Below are 22,121 nucleotides of genomic sequence, written 5' to 3'. Positions count from 1 at the left end.
TGACAAACACAAAAAAGTTTTGCTTAAAACTTTAGCAAACATGTTTGCCGGTTTAAAAAAGAATAACACTACAGACGCATCTCTCGGTATGATAAATAATAACGCAAAATATTTCTTTATACAAAATAATAACCCTGAAGAAGGCAATATGATGCAGAAACATTGGTGGTTTACCGAATACATTTCTGGGAGGCTTATACATGGTGTGTGACTATTCATTTTTTATAGCATACCAAATAATAAAACATTAGATGTGTATGCATCAGAAGCACCTCTAACAACCAAAACATTTATCATGGAGCATTCCATTACTAACAAAAATGGAAAACAAAGTTTTTAATTTGAACATGTGAAAACTTCAGGAAGAAAAAAGATTTAAAGGAATATTCTAATGTTTGCACACAAAACCCTTTCGACAACTTTGAACTTGCTAGAGTCCTGCCCCAGTCTGTGCTGTCATTTTGCCAATATGTAATCAAATCTGAACAAAAGGAGACAGGAACCATCTGCGCTATTATCATTTGGCAGTTTGTTCCATTCTGGGTTCTGCTATGATAATTCAGAACCCAGAATGGAACAAACAGCCAAATGATAATAGCACAGATGGTTCCTATCTCCTGGTGTACTTGAGAGGAACAGTGAGTTCTGCGTCTCAGAGTAGGAGTGCTGTTTAAGAATCAGGTCCCCCCTTTTTATTCATTATGATTTAAAATGCAAAACTGATCCAAGAGCAGCAATCCTACTCTGATACGCTTTATGAATACAAGCTGTGATTTACAGGAGTTGATGAGAACTACTGAGGAGGTTGTGATAAAACCCTGTAGGGGAGAGTGGGGTAAGCTGAGCCAAAGGGTAAGTTAGGCCACTCTTGTTTTTAGGAAACCATACACAAAACATGTATTACATGACCAAATATTTAGGAAGAGCTCTGTGAAAAAAGAAACCACATGGAAAAAGTGGTAAGCAAGTTAGATCCAAAAAAATGAATTTATTGTGTTAAGTGTTTTCATGATGCTTGTACTGTATCTAAACCAATGTAGATCATTTCAAGATCGTTCTGTACATCCGTTGGGGGTCTCTATAAGTTTCAATATGAGGTCCTAAACCTAGCATGAAAGTGCATCCGTGTAGGTGTGTGGGCTAATATAGTCAAAATGTTTGCCATGGGGTGAAAGTTGAGCCAATGGCCACGGGTTAGTTGAGCCAATGGCAAGTTGAGAAAATGTAAGTGTTTTCTTATCATTATCGCTGGGATATGGGGTGACAACAGGGCCTGGCCTAAGTTAAATGTGTTTTAAAAAAGTACAAAGAGTTTTAAGCCAGTGTTAAATATGCTTTAAATGATTAAAACACAAAAAATGTATTGTGATTATGTTGATTTGTGTTTAGGAAATAAAGGTAGACAGTGTTTTAAAACAGTAGTGGTAATGTTTAATTCAGTACAGAAATAGGCGGCTTAACTTACCTTGTCCCGCAAAACTGTAATATATACATAATTCTGATTAATTTCAGGGATACACAACATCCTGAAATAAATGTAGACATCTTTGTTAGAAAGAATACAATATTTCCCTTGACGGAGAAATGGCTCAACTTAGCCCACTCTCCCCTATCATTAAGTATATCAATATCTTTGATGATGAAGACCATGGATAATTAAAGTACTATGGGCCCTGCAGTAATAAACACCAAGTGAAAAAGTATTGTACGTTAAAATGATGTTACACATACAGTGCCTTGCGAAAGTATTCGGCCCCCTTGAACTTTGCGACCTTTTGCCACATTTCAGGCTTCAAACATAAATATATAAAACTGTATGTTTTTGTGAAGAATCAACAACAAGTGGGACACAATCATGAAGTGGAACGACATTTATTGGATATTTCAAACTTTTTTAACAAATCAAAAACTGAAAAATTGGGCGTGCAAAATTATTCAGCCCCTTTACTTTCAGTGCAGCAAACTCTCTCCAGAAGTTCAGTGAGGATCTCTGAATGATCCAATGTTGACCTAAATGACTAATGATGATAAATACAATCCACCTGTGTGTAATCAAGTCTCCGTATAAATGCACCTGCACTGTGATAGTCTCAGAGGTCCGTTAAAAGCGCAGAGAGCATCATGAAGAACAAGGAACACACCAGGCAGGTCCGAGATACTGTTGTGAAGAAGTTTAAAGCCGGATTTGGATACAAAAAGATTTCCCAAGCTTTAAACATCCCAAGGAGCACTGTGCATGCGATAATATTGAAATGGAAGGAGTATCAGACCACTGCAAATCTACCAAGACCTGGCCGTCCCTCTAAACTTTCAGCTCATACAAGGAGAAGACTGATCAGAGATGCAGCCAAGAGGCCCATGATCACTCTGGATGAACTGCAGAGATCTACAGCTGAGGTGGGAGACTCTGTCCATAGGACAACAATCAGTCGTATATTGCACAAATCTGGCCTTTATGGAAGAGTGGCAAGAAGAAAGCCATTTCTTAAAGATATCCATAAAAAGTGTTGTTTAAAGTTTGCCACAAGCCACCTGGGAGACACACCAAACATGTGGAAGAAGGTGCTCTGGTCAGATGAAACCAAAATGGAACTTTTTGGCAACAATGCAAAACGTTATGTTTGGCGTAAAAGCAACACAGCTGAACACACCATCCCCACTGTCAAACATGGTGGTGGCAGCATCATGGTTTGGGCCTGCTTTTCTTCAGCAGGGACAGGGAAGATGGTTAAAATTGATGGGAAGATGGATGGAGTCAAATACAGGACCATTCTGGAAGAAAACCTGATGGAGTCTGCAAAAGACCTGAGACTGGGACGGAGATTTGTCTTCCAACAAGACAATGATCCAAAACATAAAGCAAAATCTACAATGGAATGGTTCAAAAATAAACATATCCAGGTGTTAGAATGGCCAAGTCAAAGTCCAGACCTGAATCCAATCGAGAATCTGTGGAAAGAACTGAAAACTGCTGTTCACAAATGCTCTCCATCCAACCTCACTGAGCTCGAGCTGTTTTGCAAGGAGGAATGGGAAAAAATGTCAGTCTCTCAATGTGCAAAACTGATAGAGACATACCCCAAGCGACTTACAGCTGTAATCGCAGCAAAAGGTGGCGCTACAAAGTATTAACTTAAGGGGGCTGAATAATTTTGCACGCCCAATTTTTCAGTTTTTGATTTGTTAAAAAAGTTTGAAATATCCAATAAATGTCGTTCCACTTCATGATTGTGTCCCACTTGTTGTTGATTCTTCACAAAAAAATACAGTTTTATATCTTTATGTTTGAAGCCTGAAATGTGGCAAAAGGTCGCAAAGTTCAAGGGGGCCGAATACTTTCGCAAGGCACTGTATAGCCTAAAACACATGTAGCCTAAAACACATGTAGCCTAAAACACATATAGCCTAAAACACATATAGCCTAAAATCTGTGTGGCGCTACACATGACATGACATGGCGAAGTTCACCTTCTTGCTCTCTTCCACACAGACACACTGTCACACACACACACTCGCTCGCTGACTCACTCACTCACTCTATTCTCTTTCAACTGTATTCCTTACGGTTCTCTCTTCTCTCACTTGGCTTTACATTCTTTTAATGCCCTGTTCCTGCCAAAGACTCTACATTATACTCTACATTATGCAACCCTTCCTTCTGTACCTTCACTCTCCTGTCCCTCCCCTGTTCCTCCCCCTTTTCCTCCATCTCTGATTGAGCCCCCACTGTTCCCAGCAAAGTGTGTCTGAATCCCTGGAGTGTCCAGTAGTACCCCCTGCTGCACAAGTACTATCCTCTCCTCCCCCAGTCTCTGGCTCTCCTTGTCCCCAGAGTCCTGCTCCTTCTTCTGGGTTAGATGAAGCGCCTGTAGAGGGGTCCCTACCCATGACTCTGTGGTTGTGTTGAGCACAGTCACCCTGGAGGCTGCATGGAGAGCCACAGACCTGGCTCTGCCTCTCTTTCCTGCAGAGGTGTTGCCAGTGGTGTAGTGGGTGAAGAGCTGGGAGCCAGTGGGGAGTTGGGCCAGTGTGGCCACAGGCAAGCCGGCCACATTGAGAGGCTGACCCACTGGGGATGTGGTAATGGGAGATAAGACGATAGACGATTGTGTGGTCTGGTTCTGAGGCTGGGTGGTGGAAGAGCTAGAGGGATGCAGCCGCGGGCACTTTGAGGGGGTGGCCTTGGAGAAGCTGCCCATGTAGAGGTGACCAGGGCTGGGTGGGGGCTCATCCTGCCTCTGCTTCCTCTGGTCCTCCAACTGGTCCTCCAGCACTGAGGAAGGACACATGGTTGTACTGGTATAACATCGAGCAATGAACATTGTGTGGTATCCCAGGAGGTCTACCCCAGGGGGTGATAATAGAGGGGAGGTACGTGATGCGACATTTGGCACTGTGGCACACCGCCAGCGAGAACCGGGAGAGACCGACACAGAGCCAAAGCTGAGAAGAAGGACTGAGCCAAACCTATGTGATTTTCTTTGTTGTTCTATGTTTATTTTATGGCCTGGTATAGTTGTGTTTGCTAACTAAAACCTCACTGTCTCTGTGTTAATCTCGGCACACTCAACCCAACACCCCACGGTTTACCACAAGTGAAATAAGAAAACCGAACATAATAATAGTCTGTATACATATCAGGTAAGCAAAAATAACTTAAACAACGGTGTTACTTTTAGTGCAGGGATCCAAACCTATATATTGTAAGTACAGTACAAATGTGTTGTGCAATCTAGAATCCCATAGGAGAGCCCTTTGAAGAACCCCTTTTGGTTCCAGGTAGAACCCATCACAGAGGGTTCTACATGGAACCCAACATAGTTATATACCTGGAACCAAAAAGGGTTCTACCTGGAACCAAAAAGGGTTCTCCAATGGGGACAGCCGAAGAACCCTTTTTGAATCCTTTTTCCAAGAGTGTATGTTTGCCCATTCTAAGCTCACATCCAAGCTTACATTCTCTCACCATTAAGAGCATTGTGGACCTGCTGCTGGTTGTCATCAGTCTCACTGCGTCTCAGGTCCAGAACCCTCCTCACTGAGTCCAGCAGCCCAAACATCTCAGAAAGGGAGTTCAGCACAACCGCATCTGACACGACAAAACACATTACAGTAACAACAAATAGACAGGCAATTCAAATAAATCAGTCCAACAAATTAACCAATCCCCAATTCTAATTTTGGTCTACGAAACTCTTGCCAATCCACCTGCCTCTATATAAACCTGCTAAATACACTGAGTACAAGTGCTCAACAGTTTCCCGTGTGTACCAAGAATGGTCCACAACCCAAAGGACATCCAGCCAACTTGACACAACTGTGAGAAGCACTGGCGTCAACATGGGCCAGCATCCCTGTGGAACGCTTTCGACACCTTTTCGAGTACATGCCCCGACAAATTGAGGCTGTTCTGATGGCAAAAGGGAGGGTGCAACTCAATATTAGTAAGGTGTTCATAATGATTTGTACACTCAGTGTACATGTTACCCATAGAACATTACATTTTTTAACTCTCTGATATTTCATACATGTAAGTATGTGTGGGAACCTGTCACAGTGTGTAAGCTCACCGGCTTCTTGCAAAATGGCCTTCTCACTGCGGACCTCCACTCCTCTCAACATGGCCACCAGTTCTGTGCGGAAACTGGATAACACCTCCCCCATCAGGCCAACGTCTGCTATGCCTCTCCAAAAGCTTAGACTGCCATCTAGAGAAAGGCAAGAGACGTGGCATGATTAGGAAAGTGGAATGGTGATGGGGGAATGTGTGTGTATGTCAAGACGTCAGATGTGACCAGGATGCCTTTTTAGTCATCAAAGTGACTTTCCTTATTACTGTAAGTCCCTAACACGCGTGTGTGTGTGTGTGTGTGTGTGTGTGTGTGTGTGTGTGTGTGTGTGTGTGTGCTCATGCGTGTGTGCGTGCGTGCGTGCGTGCCACCATGCGTGCGTTAGTGTGTGTGTTTATACAGTATGTGTGTGTGAACGTGTGTGCGTAAGCACGTGCCTGTTTGCATGTGTTTACATTAAGCTAACCATCAATGTATCCCTGTTGTTGTTATACTGACCAGGGATGATGTCACCCCTTTTCCTCTTGACATGTCCATTGGCTGTGCTGGTGATGGGAGGAGCTGGCCCAGGGCTCCACTCCACTGTAGTGTAGGCCTTCTCCTCTAGCCTGTCATCTGACACTGCAGCATGGCCTCCATCTACTATACACACCAACACACATCAAATCACTCCTCCAACATCTCATGTCATCACTCATATCACTAGCTCAAATTCTGGTTCAGTTCTGTTGTAGACATTTGGTTGTAAGCAGTGGTAACAACTGTGTGGCTCTGCAAGTGCCTTCACAGTACAGGGTTTTCAATCCAAGTTCTATGCGCATCTGAGGAGACCATTGAGGCCCCTAAATCTAATTGTTTTCCTACTTCTAGATTCCAATCACTGCCCTGTCTAGTGATAAAAATAGGTGCCACACCAAAGACTGCTGAGGGCAATTATTCATTGATGTTTTGATGTAGTCCATTTCAAAATATGAGTGGTACAGTTTATGAAGGTGAAGTGTAGTTTGTGCAGGGATAAAAACAGCAGTTTAATAAATGGCAGCAGCCACGGGATATGAGAGAGTAAATGTGTACATAGTAAACGTGTACTGTAGTTAGGTAAGCCCTTGGCTGATAGGCACACTGGGCAATGTGTAGTCAGCCCTTGGCTAATTGGCTGATAGGCTCACTTGGCAGAGGGGAAGGGGGGTGCTGCATGGCGCTGCCCGGAAGGAAGCGGGTGCTGTTGATCAACACGTCAAACTTAGTGCTGCGGCAGGTGTTGGTGCACACTGTGTCATGCTGGTAGAAGTCAATCTGACCTGAGTCCATCATTTTCCTGCATAGAGGACATAAGAGAAGATTTGGGAGAAGGAGAATGGTTTAGTATATTTATTTTATGATTAGTTATATAATAATGAACATTGTTATCACTATATCTAATCCAGTCAGAAAATAGCTACTTCTAGTTGCGGCAATATGTGTATTACACAGTGAAATGTTTACAAGTGGTTAATGAATTCAATGTTTCATCAAAGCTTTGCTTGTAACAAAAGCTTCTGATCTGATATGTAGGGATGAAGGCAGCAGACTAAACCACAGATGGACAGAGAACATGTGCAAACACGAAGATGGGGTGAGAAATGCATCACTCAGCAATTTGACAGCGTGATATGTGATCCTACCACCACAAGAACGCTGCTTACTAACTGCTAGTGGAATGTATGGGGCAAAAAACTCCAGGTAACCCGATGAAGGCAAAACAAGAAGATCCCAGACACATATTGACCCCAACCTGTCTTTTTCCTAGCACTGATTCTGCTTATAGATGCTTTATTTAATAACGTTTTTACTTGTGATATGTGGTTGTCTTAGCTTCTTTAGTTATATGCACTGACTGTAAGTATCTCTGGATAAGAGCGTCTGCTAAACGACCAAAATGTAAATGTAAACCCTGCCCTCCACCCAGTACGACGCAGCCTACCTGAGCATCACCCCTCCCAGTCGGATGGCCCTCTTCCAGTCCTTCAGAGTGGCTTTCCCTGCCATGTGAACAAACTGCTTGGGGCTGATCAGCTGGTCATTGAACTGCATTGAGTAGAAAAAGCAACACAGAGAATCACAGGCACAGAAAGAGTTAAATAATAATAAAATATCTCACATGCTTTCATATCGACAATGGAAAGCAAAATGATCTATGGACACAACCCCCCCCCCCCCCCCCCTCCCCCCCAGCATACAGTACTTATGAACAAGTTACTTGATGACTGGTACCTTGACACATCTGATGTTGATGCCAGGGCAGACAAACTTCTTAAACAGGAGGACTGCTTTGCTTTCGCCACAGGTGATGGGGTATCCATACTCAACCTCCTCACCCTCCGCAAGATTGTCTTCTAGCATCCATAATGGTAAAATACAATTTAAACACACAGTATATAAAATACACAATATCACAAGCAAGCATCCATACATCAAAAACACAACAAAACAAAATAATACAAATGATATATCCAGTTTAAAAAAATTACTAGCTGATGTATACAATACAAATCTAATCTCCAAGTTGAATGTATTAATGAATTAAAATACGGGTCATACAAATAAGCAATAGAAACAAAGCGTCTTTTGGAATCTTACCATGATGCGTCTCTATGGCTAGAACAGTAGAGCCAGTGTCAGCGTTGTCCTCATTTGCCCTGTAGGAGGAGACAAAGTCCACTATTTCATGCAATATTCACCACTCCCACTGAGGCAGCTGTTACAACGTACAGTACATAACAGAACCTGCTATCAGAATTCTACACTTCAAAGACAGTTTTATCTTACTGACAACTTGGATGTCTAGAAAAGCACACTTTGTACACTTAAAAAACGAAATGTGTAATTTCTTAGTGTAATTACATTACGTAGTAACGATAAATTAAATTAGTCACTAATTGCAATTAGAATTTTGAGACTTTTGCGTTTTGTCCAAATGGTAACTCCAACCCTCCACCCTGTTGTGTCCAGTGCCCCCTCTTTGCATTGCAAGTCTTACCCCTGTATGATGGGCTGCAGATGGAGGATGACCTGAGTCTTGCGGCTCTCACAGTGCTCCCCTTCCTCCTCCTCTTCCTTCACCATCACTATGTTTCTTGAGGACACTGTGATCTCAGCACTCGCCATGACCACTCCCTGGACTGCTGTAGGGACAGGCATATTTATGGGCATATATATATTTTTTTAATTTAACCTTTATTTAATCAGGCAAGTCAGTTAAGAACAAATTCTTATTTACAATTACTGCCTAACGGGGAACAGTGGGTTAACTGCCTTGTTCAGGGGCAGAACGACAGATTTTTCCCTTGCTAGAGCGAATCCCTGAACTGACAACCTTTCGGTTACTGGCCCAATGCTCTAACGACTAGTCTACCTGCCTAGGCTACCCCATGCACGCATTCACACACACATGCGCGCACATACACACACACACACACACACAGATGCTTTTCAGCATACTGTATAGAGGTCCATGTTACGCTAGTCCTAAATAGTACTGTAGGTCCTGACATGCAATAGTAGCTATTGAGAATAGATCCATATTGAATTTATGGCACAAATGGTTCTGACTGGGATTTCTTCTCATGTAATCAAATAATTTATCATCTGACAAAAAGTATTTTGCATGAAGGTTATGAGCCATTCCTAGTATGGGTTACCCCCCTTTAAAAAAAAAATATATATATATATATATAAATAGGGGTTAACAAAAACAGACTGACAGGCTTCAAGTTGAATTGTTCTTTCCCTAACTTCGGAATGGTTTGTAAGAAGAAGTAGAGAAAACAACATTACCACTTAATTGCATGTGGTGCTAAAATCATGCATTCTAGGTAGCTACATAAGTAGCAGACAGTGTAGTCTCTCATTGGTTATTCTGGGTGCTGAGATTAACTACTGTATTAACCAGGGTCGGGTAGGTTACTTTCTAAATTGAATCCGTTAACAGTTACTAGTTACCTGTCCAAGAAAGTAACTTACCTGTAAATTACCTGTAATCAGTAACGTAACTGTTGGATTACCCAAACTCTGATTACGTTCCGTTACTTTTAATTTACTTTCCCCTTAAGAAGTATTAGAAGAAGACAAAAATGTATGTTACCAATTGAACTACATCTATTGCAGGATAAATCAATGTTAAAGTTTACATAGCTGGCCATACACAGATGTAAAATTGTACTTTATGGGTTGTTTATGTAGGATTCTTCTAACCCCTCGCTTTTTACTACATATAATAATACAATTAAATTCTATCTTTACACTAATATAATTTATAAATCCTAAAATTGATGTATTAACCTCAGATTGCCCCTTTACGTCTTTTCAAAAGTGTGCGAGTTTGAGTATGTGTCCATTTGGCCTATGGATGTTTAGTTTTAATCAGCATGAATTAGATTGAACAATTAAAAAAAAAACTTTTATTATATAGGCTGGGATCCGCACTATGCAGCTGTTGCAAGAGCGCATTTTTCACTGGCTGTCCACTGGTTTCAAAAACAATGATTGACAGGCAGCTTAAACTTCTTGAATTCAACCATTTTTGGGTTCAGATACCCATTTAGATTTGTGAACAGCTATCCACAACAACCACAATCCATGAGGCGCAAATAGCTAAATGAGAGAGCAGCAGTGTGATTCCCATCAATGCGCCATGTAGATATAAATAATAAGTGATATCCGTATCACCGTAGACGACACCACTTCTGTCATCCTTACTTCCAACGTTTATTCAAGTTGGATAATCTTTGGATGCCGACAGCAGTAGCACCAATGCAAGACATAGCTTGGACTGTAGCCTACCAAAGGCTGTTCCTGCTCTTTTCCCGCCATCCATCAAACACATTTGGTGTGTCATCATAGTGGTCTCTGATCTGTGGTCAGACTCAATCAGTTGGAACAAACTTAAATTTGTGCCTTTGTTCAATGCTGATTTGAATGTCATTGAGAAAACAGAGAAGAGTGAAATATATTTTTTCGCAAACATCCTTTCTGAATTTAAAAGTAATCCTCGAAATAATCATCTAGTTTTTCAAAAATATATGTAATCTGATTACACTATTTCTAGCTGGTAAACGTAACCCTGGTACTAACAATGTAAGTACACACACTGTACATAAAAGTAGCCCATATTACAGTGAACAAAAATATAAACGCAACATCTAAAGTGTTGGTCCCATGTTTCATGAGCTGAAATAAAAGATCACAGAAATGTTCCATATGCACAAAAAGTGTATTTCTGTCATGTATTGTCATGTTGTGTCTTTCTGTCCTTTCCTTTCACCCTGTCTCCCTCTGCTGGTCGTACTAGGTTACCGTTTCTGTCCCTCTTTCCCCCAGCTGTTCCTTGTCTTCTCTGACTACCTCATTCACCCCTTTTCCCACCTGTTCCCTTTTTCCCTCTGATTAGGTCCCTATATCTCTCTCTGTTTCTGCTCCTGTCCTTGTCGGATTCTTGTTTGTGTGTCTCATGCCTGAACCAGACTATCATCGTGTTTGCTGCAACCTTGTCCTGTCCTGTCGGAATCTACCTGTCCATCTGAGCCCACGTGTGTTCATCATTAAAGAAACTCTGTTTGTTAATTCGCTTTTGGGTCCTCATTCACGCACCTGACAGAAGAATCCGACCAAGAATGGACCCAGCGACTTCGGATCCTCTCCACTCCACTCCACTCCACAGCCGTCGAGATCCAGGGAGCGATGCTAGGCAGACACGAGCAGGAATTGTCTGCTGCTCGACATGCCGTTGAGACCCTGGCCACCCAAGTCTCCAACCTCACAGAACAGGTTCACCATCTCCGCCTCGATCCACCGGCCACTTCCAGGGCTTTCGAATCTCCGGAGCCCAGAATCAATAACCCGCCGTGTTACTCTGGGGAGCCCACTGAATGCCGCTCGTTCCTCACCCAGTGTGATATTGTGTTTTCTCTCCAGTCCAACACTTACGCCAGGAGCACTGCTCGTGTCGCCTACGTCATATCTCTCCTTACTGGACGGGCTCGTGAGTGGGGCACGGCAATCTGGGAGGCAAGGGCTGAGTGTACTAACCAGTATCAGGACTTTAAGGAGGAGATGATACGGGTTTTTGATCGATCTGTTTTTGGGGAGGAGGCTTCCAGGGCCCTGTCTTCCCTATGTCAAGGCAATCGATCCATAACAGACTACTCTATTGAGTTTCGCACTCTTGCTGCCTCCAGTGGCTGGAACGAGCCGGCTTTGCTCGCTCGTCTTCTGGAGGGTCTCCGCGCAGAGGTAAAGGATGAGATTCTCTCCCGGGAGGTTCCTTCCAGCGTGGATTCCTTGATTGAACTCGCTATTCGCATTGAGCGACGGGTTGATCTTCGTCACCGAGCTCGTGGAAAGGAGCTCGCGTTCTCCGTTGCCCCCCTCTCCGCATCACTACCATCTTCCTCTGCCGGCTCGGGAGCTGAGCCTATGCAGCTGGGAGGTATCCGCATCTCGACTAAGGAGAGGGAACGGAGAATCACCAACCGCCTCTGTCTCTATTGCGGTTCTGCTGGTCATTTTGTCACTTCATGTCCAGTAAAAGCCAGAGCTCATCAGTAAGCGGAGGGCTACTGGTGAGCGCTACTACTCCTGTCTCTCCTTCAAGATCCTGCACTACCTTGTCGGTCCATCTACGCTGGACCGGTTCGTCAGCTTCATGCAGTGCCTTAATAGACTCTGGGGCGGAGGGCTGTTTTATGGACGAGACCTGGGCTCGGGAACATGACATTCCTCTCAGACAGTTAAGGGAGTCCACGGCCTTGTTCGCCCTGGATGGTAGTCCTCTCCCCAGGATTCAGCGTGAGACGCTACCTTTAACCCTCACTGTTTCTGGTAATCATAGCGAAACCATTTCTTTTTAAATTTTTCGTTCACCTTTTACACCTGTTGTTTTGGGCCATCCCTGGCTAGTTTGTCATAATCCTTCCATTAATTGGTCTAGTAATTCTATCCTCTCCTGGAACGTCTCTTGTCATGTGAAATGTTTAATGTCTGCTATCCCTCCTGTTTCCTCTGTCTCTTCTTCACAGGAGGAGCCTGGTGATTTGACAGGGGTGCCGGAGGAATATCACGATCTGCGCACGGTGTTCAGTCGGTCCAGGGCCACCTCTCTTCCTCCACACCGGTCGTATGATTGTAGTATTGATCTCCTTCCGGGAACCACTCCCCCCCGGGGTAGACTATACTCTCTGTCGGCTCCCGAACGTAGGGCTCTCGAGGATTATTTGTCTGTAGCTCTTGACGCCGGTACCGTAGTCCCCTCCTCCTCTCCCGCCGGAGCGGGGTTTTTTTTTGTCAAGAAGAAGGACGGGTCTCTGCGCCCCTGCATAGATTATCGAGGGCTGAATGACATAACAGTGAAGAATCGTTATCCGCTTCCTCTTATGTCTTCAGCCTTCGAGATCCTGCAGGGAGCCAGGTTTTTCACTAAGTTGGACCTTCGTAACGCTTACCATCTCGTGCGCATCAGGGAGGGGGACGAGTGGAAGACGGCGTTTAACACTCCGTTAGGGCACTTTGAATACCGGGTTCTTCCTTTCGGCCTCGCTAACGCTCCAGCTGTCTTTCAGGCATTAGTCAATGATGTCCTGAGAGACATGCTGAACATCTTTGTTTTCGTTTACCTTGACGATATCCTGATTTTTTCACCGTCACTCCAGATTCATGTTCAGCACGTTCGACGTGTCCTCCAGCGCCTTTTAGAGAATTGTCTTTTTGTGAAGGCTGAGAAGTGCACTTTTCATGCCTCCTCCGTCACATTTCTCGGTTCTGTTATTTCCGCTGAAGGCATTAAGATGGATCCCGCTAAGGTCCAAGCTGTCATTGATTGGCCCGCCCCTAAGTCACGCGTCGAGCTGCAGCGCTTTCTCGGCTTCGCGAACTTCTATCGTCGTTTCATCCGTAATTTCGGTCAGGTGGCAGCTCCTCTCACAGCCCTTACTTCTGTCAAGACGTGCTTTAAGTGGTCCGTTTCCGCCCAGGGAGCTTTTGATCTCCTCAAGAATCGTTTTACATCCGCTCCTATCCTTGTTACACCTGACGTCTCTAGACAGTTCGTTGTCGAGGTTGACGCGTCAGAGGTGGGCGTGGGAGCCATTCTTTCTCAGCGCTCCCTCTCTGACGACAAGGTCCACCCATGCGCGTATTTTTCTCATCGCCTGTCGCCGTCGGAACGTAACTATGATGTGGGAAACCGCGAACTGCTCGCCATCCGGTTAGCCCTAGGCGAATGGCGACAGTGGTTGGAGGGGGCGACCGTTCCTTTTGTCGTTTGGACTGACCATAGGAACCTTGAGTACATCCGTTCTGCCAAACGACTTAATGCGCGTCAGGCGCGTTGGGCGCTGTTTTTCGCTCGTTTCGAGTTCGTGATTTCTTATCGTCCGGGCTCTAAGAACACCAAGCCTGATGCTTTATCTCGTCTCTTCAGTTCTTCAGTAGCCTCCACTGACCCCGAGGGGATTCTCCCTGAGGGGCGTGTTGTCGGGTTGACTGTCTGGGGAATTGAGAGGCAGGTAAAGCAAGCGCTCACTCACACTCCGTCGCCGCGCGCTTGTCCTAGGAACCTTCTTTTCGTTCCCGTTCCTACTCGTCTGGCCGTTCTTCAGTGGGCTCACTCTGCCAAGTTAGCCGGCCACCCTGGCGTTCGGGGTACGCTTGCTTCCATTCGCCAGCGTTTTTGGTGGCCCACCCGGGAGCATGACACGCGTCGTTTCGTGGCTGCTTGTTCGGTCTGCGCGCAGACTAAGTCCGGTAACTCCCCTCCTGCCGGCCGTCTCAGGCCGCTTCCCATTCCCTCTCGACCGTGGTCTCACATCGCCTTAGATTTTGTCACCGGACTGCCTTCGTCAGCGGGGAAGACTGTTATTCTTACGGTTGTCGATAGGTTCTCTAAGGCGGCTCATTTCATTCCCCTTGCTAAGCTTCCTTCTGCTAAAGAGACGGCACAAATCATCATCGAGAATGTTTTCAGAATTCATGGCCTTCCGTCAGACGTCGTTTCGGACAGAGGTCCGCAATTCACGTCTCAATTTTGGAGGGAGTTTTGCCGTTTGATTGGGGCTTCCGTCAGTCTCTCTTCCGGCTTTCACCCCCAGTCTAACGGTCAAGCAGAACGGGCCAATCAGACTATTGGTCGCATCTTACGCAGTCTTTCTTTTCGCAACCCTGCGTCTTGGTCAGAACAGCTCCCCTGGGCAGAATACGCCCACAACTCGCTTCCTTCGTCTGCGACCGGGCTATCTCCTTTTCAGAGTAGCCTCGGGTACCAGCCTCCGCTGTTCTCATCTCAGTTCGCCGAGTCCAGCGTCCCCTCCGCTCAGGCTTTTGTCCAACGTTGCGAGCGCACCTGGAAGAGGGTCAGGTCTGCACTTTGCCGTTATAGGACGCAGACTGTGAGGGCTGCTAATAAGCGTAGAACTAAGAGTCCTAGATATTGTCGCGGTCAGAGAGTTTGGCTCTCCACTCAGAACCTTCCCCTTAAGACGGCTTCTCGCAAGTTGACCCCGCGGTTCATTGGTCCGTTCCGTATTTCTCGGGTCATTAATCCTGTCGCAGTTCGACTTCTTCTTCCGCGATACCTTCGTCGCGTCCACCCGGTCTTCCATGTCTCCTGTATCAAGCCCGTTCTTCGCGCCCCCGCTCGTCTTCCCCCCCCCCCCCCATCCTTGTCGAGGGCGCACCCATCTACAGGGTCCGTAGGATTTTGGACATGCGTCCTCGGGGCCGTGGTCACCAGTACCTCGTAGATTGGGAGGGGTACGGTCCTGAGGAGAGGAGTTGGGTTCCCTCTCGGGACGTGCTGGACCGTGCGCTGATCGAGGATTTCCTCCGTTGCCGCCAGGTTTCCTCCTCGAGTGCGCCAGGAGGCGCTCGGTGAGTGGGGGGGTACTGTCATGTATTGTCATGTTGTGTCTTTCTGTCCTTTCCTTTCACCCTGTCTCCCTCTGCTGGTCGTACTAGGTTACCGTTTCTGTCCCTCTTTCCCCCAGCTGTTCCTTGTCTTCTCTGACTACCTCATTCACCCCTTTTCCCACCTGTTCCCTTTTTCCCTCTGATTAGGTCCCTATATCTCTCTCTGTTTCTGCTCCTGTCCTTGTCGGATTCTTGTTTGTGTGTCTCATGCCTGAACCAGACTATCATCGTGTTTGCTGCAACCTTGTCCTGTCCTGTCGGAATCTACCTGTCCATCTGAGCCCACGTGTGTTCATCATTAAAGAAACTCTGTTTGTTAATTCGCTTTTGGGTCCTCATTCACGCACCTGACAATTTCTCTCAAATTTTGTGCACAAATTTGTTTAAATTCCTGTTAGTGAGTATTTCTCGTTTACCAAGATAATCCATCCACCTGACTGGTGTGGCATATCAAGAAGCTGATTAAACAGCATGCTCATTACACAGATGCACCTTGTAAGGCCAAATTCAATGTTTCATCAAATATATACAGTACCAGTCAAAAGTTTGGACACACCTACTCATTCAAGGGTTTTTCTTTATTTTTACTATTTTACACATTGAATAATAATAGTGAAGACATCAAAACTATGAAATAACACATCATTTAGTAACTGAAAAAGTGGTAAACAAGTCAGAATATATTTGAAATTTGAGATTCTTCAAAGTAGCCACCCTGTGCCTTGATGACAAAATGCATTTCAATTAACGGGTGACTACTTTGAAGAATATACAATTTTATTTGTTTAAAAAAATGTTGGTTACTACATGATTCCATATGTGTTATTTCATAGTTTTGATGTCTTCACTATTATTCTACAATATATAAAATAGTACAAATAATGAGTAGGTGTGTCCAGACTTTTGACTGGTATTGTATATATTTGATGAAACAGAATTTGGCCTTGCCACTACTAGCCCATAGAAATGCATTGAATAACTGATTCATACATGGAAAAACAGATAGTCAAAAATGTAATCAAAAGGAAGTATGTTCTTAAGTGTCTGTCCTATATCTAAAATCTAAGAAAGCTTAGGGCAAAAATCAAATACATTTTACCGTGGTATTACCTGTATACATTTGACGTGGAAATGCCCTATTCACTTCCATACATTTTTCAGGTAACAGGTTACCTTCATACGCGTACCGTGACACTCGTAGAGCAAAACATCATCGTGAGAGTAATCTTTCCATTGAGGGGTCATGTTAATTTGTAGGACAAACCGTTTGGACACTACAGACGTTTTTGTTAGAAGACGGATTTTCGAGATGTCTCCTGGTCTGACAAACACCGCAGTAGCTCTGCCACCTTCCACGGCAAATGCAGAAAGTCAAAATCGGCATTTGAAACGCAGCTCATGCAAAACAACAGATATCTAGCTTAAGCAGAGAGATATTGATGGGGATGTTTTATTTGATTTATTTATTATGCCTCGAGCAGAGCATCATATTTTACGCCTGAAGCATAGCATTATGCATAAATCGCTCCGTCATTTCCTGGTTGCTAAAATTCTAATAGTTTGCCTAATTTCAGTTTATATGACAAAACAAGCAAATATAGTGTAGAGAATCATTGTACCATCTAAACCACAGTGGAATATATTTTCCATAACCAAACATTGTATTTTCAGCTGTTTGAAGCTGGTGTACAAAACCGACTCAAGACAGAAAAACGAAAAGGGAAGCATAGAAATACAACACATAGAACTACAGCTTCTTAGACTTGCATTCAACGACAATGACAGATCTACAGTATAAGTCACATTTCTATGTGAATTTGGTCTGGTCGCCCAAAAAGTTAAATGCCATTATTGCCTATGGGATGTAAGTAGGATTGGAGGGATGCATTTTCAAAATGGTACAGTAAAATAGCTTCCAGTCCATAACATAGATATGGGAGTAGTTGTTGGATGAATGGCACGACAATGGGCCTCAGGATCTCATCAGGACCTCAGGACCTCTGTGCATTAAAATGGCTATTGATAAAATGCAATTGTGTTCATTGTCTGTAGCTTATGCCTGCCTATACCATAACCCCACCATGGTGCACTCTGTTCACAACGTTGACATCAGCAAACCGCTCACCACACGATGCCATACACGCGGTCTGCCATCTGCCCTGTACCGGGATTCATCCGTGAAGAGCACACTTCTCCAGCATGCCAGTGGCCATCGAAAGGTGAGCAGTTGCTCACTGTAGTCGGTTATGACGCCTAACTGCAGTCAGGTCAAGACCCTGGTGAGGACAATGAGTGAGGACAACGAACACACAGACAGTTTCTGACAGTTTGTGCAGATATTCTTTGGTTGTGCAAACCCACACTTTCGTCAGCTGTGGCTGGTCTCAGACAATCCCGCAAGAGATGAAGCTGGATTTGGAGGTCCTGGGCTGGCGTGGTTACACGTGGTCTGCAGTTGTGAGGCCGGCCAAATTCTCAAAAATTATGTTGGAGGCGGCTTCTGGTAGAGAAATGAGCATTCAATTATCTGGCAACAGCTCTGGTGGACATCCCTGCAGTCAGCATGCCAAATGTGTTGTGTGACAATCTGCACATTTTGGAGTGGCCTTTCAATGTCCCCAGCACAAGGTGTACCTGTGTAATGATCATGCTGTTTAATCAACTTCTTGATATGCCACACCTGTCAGGTGGATGGATTATCTTGGCAAAGGAAAATTCTCACTTGCAGTAATGTAAACTATACATTTTCTTTGAGAAATAAGCTTTTTGTGCATATGGAAAATGTCTGAGATCTTTTATTTCAGCTCATGAAACATGGGACAAACACTTTACATGTTGCGTTTAGATTTTTGTTCAGTGTAGTTTGCAACATTGCCAACCCGGAGGAAAAAATGTAATTCAGTTTTGTCCGAAGTGTGCTCTATACACAAAATTGACACTGGGAGATGGGAGATGAATGCACCTTGCAGCAGGACAATAACTTAAAACACAAGGCCAAATCTACCCTGGAGTTGCTTACCAAGAAGACAATAAATGTTACTGAGTGGCCGAGTTACAGTTTTGACATAAATCTACTTAAAAATATATGGCAAGACTTGAAAATGTTTTTCTAATAATGACCAACAACAAATTTTAAGAATTCTTTAAAGAATAATGGGCAAATGTAGCACAATCCAGGTGTGGAAAGCTCTTAGAGACTCATCCAGAAAGACTCACAGCTGTAATCGCTGCCAAAGGTGCTTCTACAAAGTACTGACTCAGGGGTGTGAATACTTAAGTAAATTAGATATTTCTGTATTTAATTTTCAATAAATGTGCAAACATTTCTAAAAAACAAATGTTAACTTTTTTACTATGGGGTATTTATTTAATACATGTTTAATTCAGGCAGTAACAATAAAATGACGAATAAGTCAAGGGGTTTGAAAGCTTTCTGAAGGAACTGCAAATGCCATTATGTAGATTGGATGAGTGCATTTTCAAAATGGTACAGTAAAAATTACTCTAGATCATAACATAGATAGTGGAGTCGTTGTACTACATTAATCCATTGAGTTTGATCACAAAGTATATGAAACGGCCCTTTAATTTATTCTTTAACATGGGAAAAATACCATTATTGTGTGTGATGTAATTAGGTTTGGAGGAGTGGATTTTGTAAATGGTACAGTAAATATGCTTCTAATACACAACTTGATACAAGAGTAGTTGAAAACATTAATCCATTGAGTTTGCTGACAAAGAATTTGAATCAGTCCTTTAATTTAGTCTCCATTATAGGATAAATGCCATTATCACATATGCAAGTATTCAGACATTCAACATTTTGTTTATTACAGTCTTATTCTAAAATGTTTCAAATGGTTTTTGTCCTTCAATCTACACACAATACCCCACAATGACAAAGCAAAAACTGGTTTTTAGAAATGTTTCAAATTTATAAAAATAAAATAAAAATAACTGAAATATCACATTTACATAAGTATTCGGACCCTTTACTCAGTACTTTGTTGAAGCACCTTTGGAAGCGATAACAGCCTTGAGTCTTCTTGGGTATGACGCTACAAGCTTGGCACACCTGTATTTGGGGAGATTCTCCCATTCTTCTCTGCAGATCCTCTCAAGCTCTGTCAGGTTGGATGAGGAGCGTCGGTGCACGGCTATTTTCAGGTCTCTCCAGAGATGTTAGATCGGGTTGAAGTCCGGGCTCTGGCTGGGCCACTCAAGGACATTCAGAGATTTGTCCCCAAGCAAGGACAAATTAGGGTTAGGGTTAGCATTGTCTTGGCTGTGTGCTTAGGGTCGTTGTCCTGTTGGAAGGTGAACATTCACCAAGTATGAGGTCCTGAGCATGGAGCAGGTTTTCTTTGGATCTCTCTGTACTTTGCTTCGTTCATTTTTCCCTCGATCCTGATTAGTCTGCCAGTCCCTGCCCCTGAAAAACAGCTCCACATCATGATGCGTTTCCTCCAGATGTGTCGCTTGGCATTCAGGCCAAATAGTTAAATATTGGTTTCATCAGACAAGAGAATCTTGTTTCTCATTGTCTTGAGATTCTTCAGGTGTCTTTTGGCAAACTCCAAGCGGGCTGTCATGTGCCTTTTACTGAGGAGTGGCTTCCGTCTGGCCATTCTATCATAAAGGCCTTATTGGTGGAGTGCTGCAGAGATGGTTGTCCTTCGAGAAGTTTCTCCCATCTCCACAGAGGAACTGTAGTTCTGGCATCGGGTTCTTGGTCACCTCCCTGACCAAGGGCCTTCTCCCCCGATTGCTCAGTTTGGCCAGCTCTAAGAAGAGTCTTGGTGGTTCCAAACTTCTTCCATGTAAGAATGATGGAGGCCACTGTGTTCGTGGGGACCTTCAATGCTGTGGGGACCTTCACTTTTTGGTACCCTTCCCCAGATCTGTGCCTCAACACTCCTGTCTCGGAGCTCTACGGATAATTCCTTCGACCTCATGGCTTGGTTTTTGCTCTGATATGCATTATCAACTGTGGGACCTTATATAGACAGGTGTGTGCCTTTCCAAACCATGTCCAATCAATTGAATTTACCACAGGTGGACTCCAATCAAGATGTAGAAACATCTCAAGGATGATCAATGGAAACAGGATGCACCTGAGCTCAATTTCGAGTCTCATAGCAAAGAGTCTGAATACTTACGTAAATAAGGTATTTCTGTTTTTTATTTGTAATACATTTGCTAAAAAATAAAAAATAAATTGATTTGTCATTATGGGGTTTTGTGTGTATAAAATAGTTTAATCAGTTTTAGAATAAGGCTGTAACGTAACAAAATGTGGAAAAAGTCAAGGGGTCTGAATACTTTCCGAATGCACTGTAGGTTTGGAGGGGTGCATTATAAAAATGGTACAGTAAAGATAGATGCTTCCAATCCAATCCATACATAGTGGAGTAGTACATTAATCCATTGAGTTTTCTGAAAAGTATTAGAAACAGTTCTATAATTGAGTCTATAATATGGGACAACAACTGTGGATGGAAAAGTGGTTAATGAAAGGAATTAAACCCTATCAAAAAAAGACACCCAAGTTATTCAAAAATTAGGAAAATCCGATGGAGATCCACTATAAAATACCAACAAAGGTTTCAGAGATCTTAGCCAGTATTCCCAGCGCATAAACCACTTCGGCACTTGCGTGCCTCTCTCCCTCCTTCACCCACTCAAACTGACGTTATGTTGGTGCGGCGGCACGCACACAACCAACCAATGTGTACATAGTACACACCATTCCAGACTAGGCAAACGAAAACATAACGTAAACCAACCAGAAATTATCAAATATTATTTTAACTGAATACTCTGTGTTTTTCCTTACCGTTTCACTGCAGAGAATTCATCATTTGCTTGCAGAGAGTTCTCAGAACATGCGCTGTACTGCTGCTTCGCTACACTTCCTGCAACGAAGGCAGTATTTGCCTGTGAGAAGCATCTGTCCTACTGTCACGAGAAGCGGTTGTTCGCACGCGATGTGTATATCGGCCAAACTGCTCTACTAGGAGTGCACCGCTTGCTTGAGCACCACGGAATGGTTTAGAGAAGGTTAAGGCTAAATGACTAGAATAGCTCACAACAACTATACATACTGTTTTATTTGACCGCGCGTATGTCATTTGGCCAATAAAGGAGTGTTGTTATAATACACATATATTATTTGCATGCAATAAGTGATGTTTGTTGAGCGTGTAAAATGATTTAGCATTATAAATAGGTAGAAATCAATGCACACGTTGTAGCAAAGGGTAGCGGACTTTTACAGTTGTGTACAGTAGGCTAATCATAGAGCGCACATAGTTTTATTAGGCTATGGGCTCAACCCATAGCCTAATAAATTATTAGCACTCAATTAAACTCAGAAAATATAAGGAATGTATGCTCACCTGCTCTAATGCATTTTGCACAACTCAAGTCATTTCAAGTTTTAGGGGGTGGTTGTCACTAAGCACGGGTCTAGGACCAGCGTATTCCCCTCGTCGACATGAAATAACAAGTTATACTGACCTTAGATCAGCATTTATGGGTCCACATCTAGCAAGACCCCCTTATTTGGGAAAGCGATTCTTGAAGTGATTTAATTGACACATCTGGAAG

The 22,121-nt window shown here is 43.6% G+C and overlaps 1 protein-coding gene across 8 annotated transcripts; it reads right to left on the bottom strand.

Moving 5' to 3' along the window:
• Positions 1 to 1,408: 1,408 nt before the first annotated feature.
• LOC110519579 (glucocorticoid modulatory element-binding protein 1) lies at positions 1,409 to 22,032 on the bottom strand. Of its 8 annotated transcripts, none has more exons than XM_090229382.1 (11): positions 21,911 to 22,032; positions 21,349 to 21,427; positions 8,590 to 8,734; positions 8,190 to 8,248; positions 7,824 to 7,945; positions 7,534 to 7,637; positions 6,740 to 6,888; positions 6,069 to 6,212; positions 5,571 to 5,708; positions 4,967 to 5,089; positions 1,409 to 4,273 (listed from the first exon to the last, which is right to left on the bottom strand). In XM_090229382.1, exons 3-11 carry the CDS (start codon positions 8,715 to 8,717, stop codon positions 3,642 to 3,644), a joined length of 1,599 nt encoding a protein of 532 aa, XP_090085508.1. In that variant the 5' UTR covers positions 8,718 to 8,734; positions 21,349 to 21,427; positions 21,911 to 22,032; the 3' UTR covers positions 1,409 to 3,641. The 8 variants fall into 8 exon arrangements, with proteins under 8 accessions (XP_090085508.1, XP_090085511.1, XP_036829839.2 ...); XM_090229385.1 differs by having other exon boundaries at positions 6,069 to 6,209; XM_036973944.2 differs by having other exon boundaries at positions 8,590 to 8,731.
• Positions 22,033 to 22,121: the final 89 nt, after the last annotated feature.

This window comes from Oncorhynchus mykiss, chromosome 3 (assembly GCF_057628025.1).
Source record: "Oncorhynchus mykiss isolate SJ-2025 chromosome 3, ASM5762802v1, whole genome shotgun sequence".
NCBI classification, from domain to species: domain Eukaryota; kingdom Metazoa; phylum Chordata; class Actinopteri; order Salmoniformes; family Salmonidae; genus Oncorhynchus; species Oncorhynchus mykiss.
This window is presented reverse-complemented; position numbering and strand designations above follow the sequence as displayed.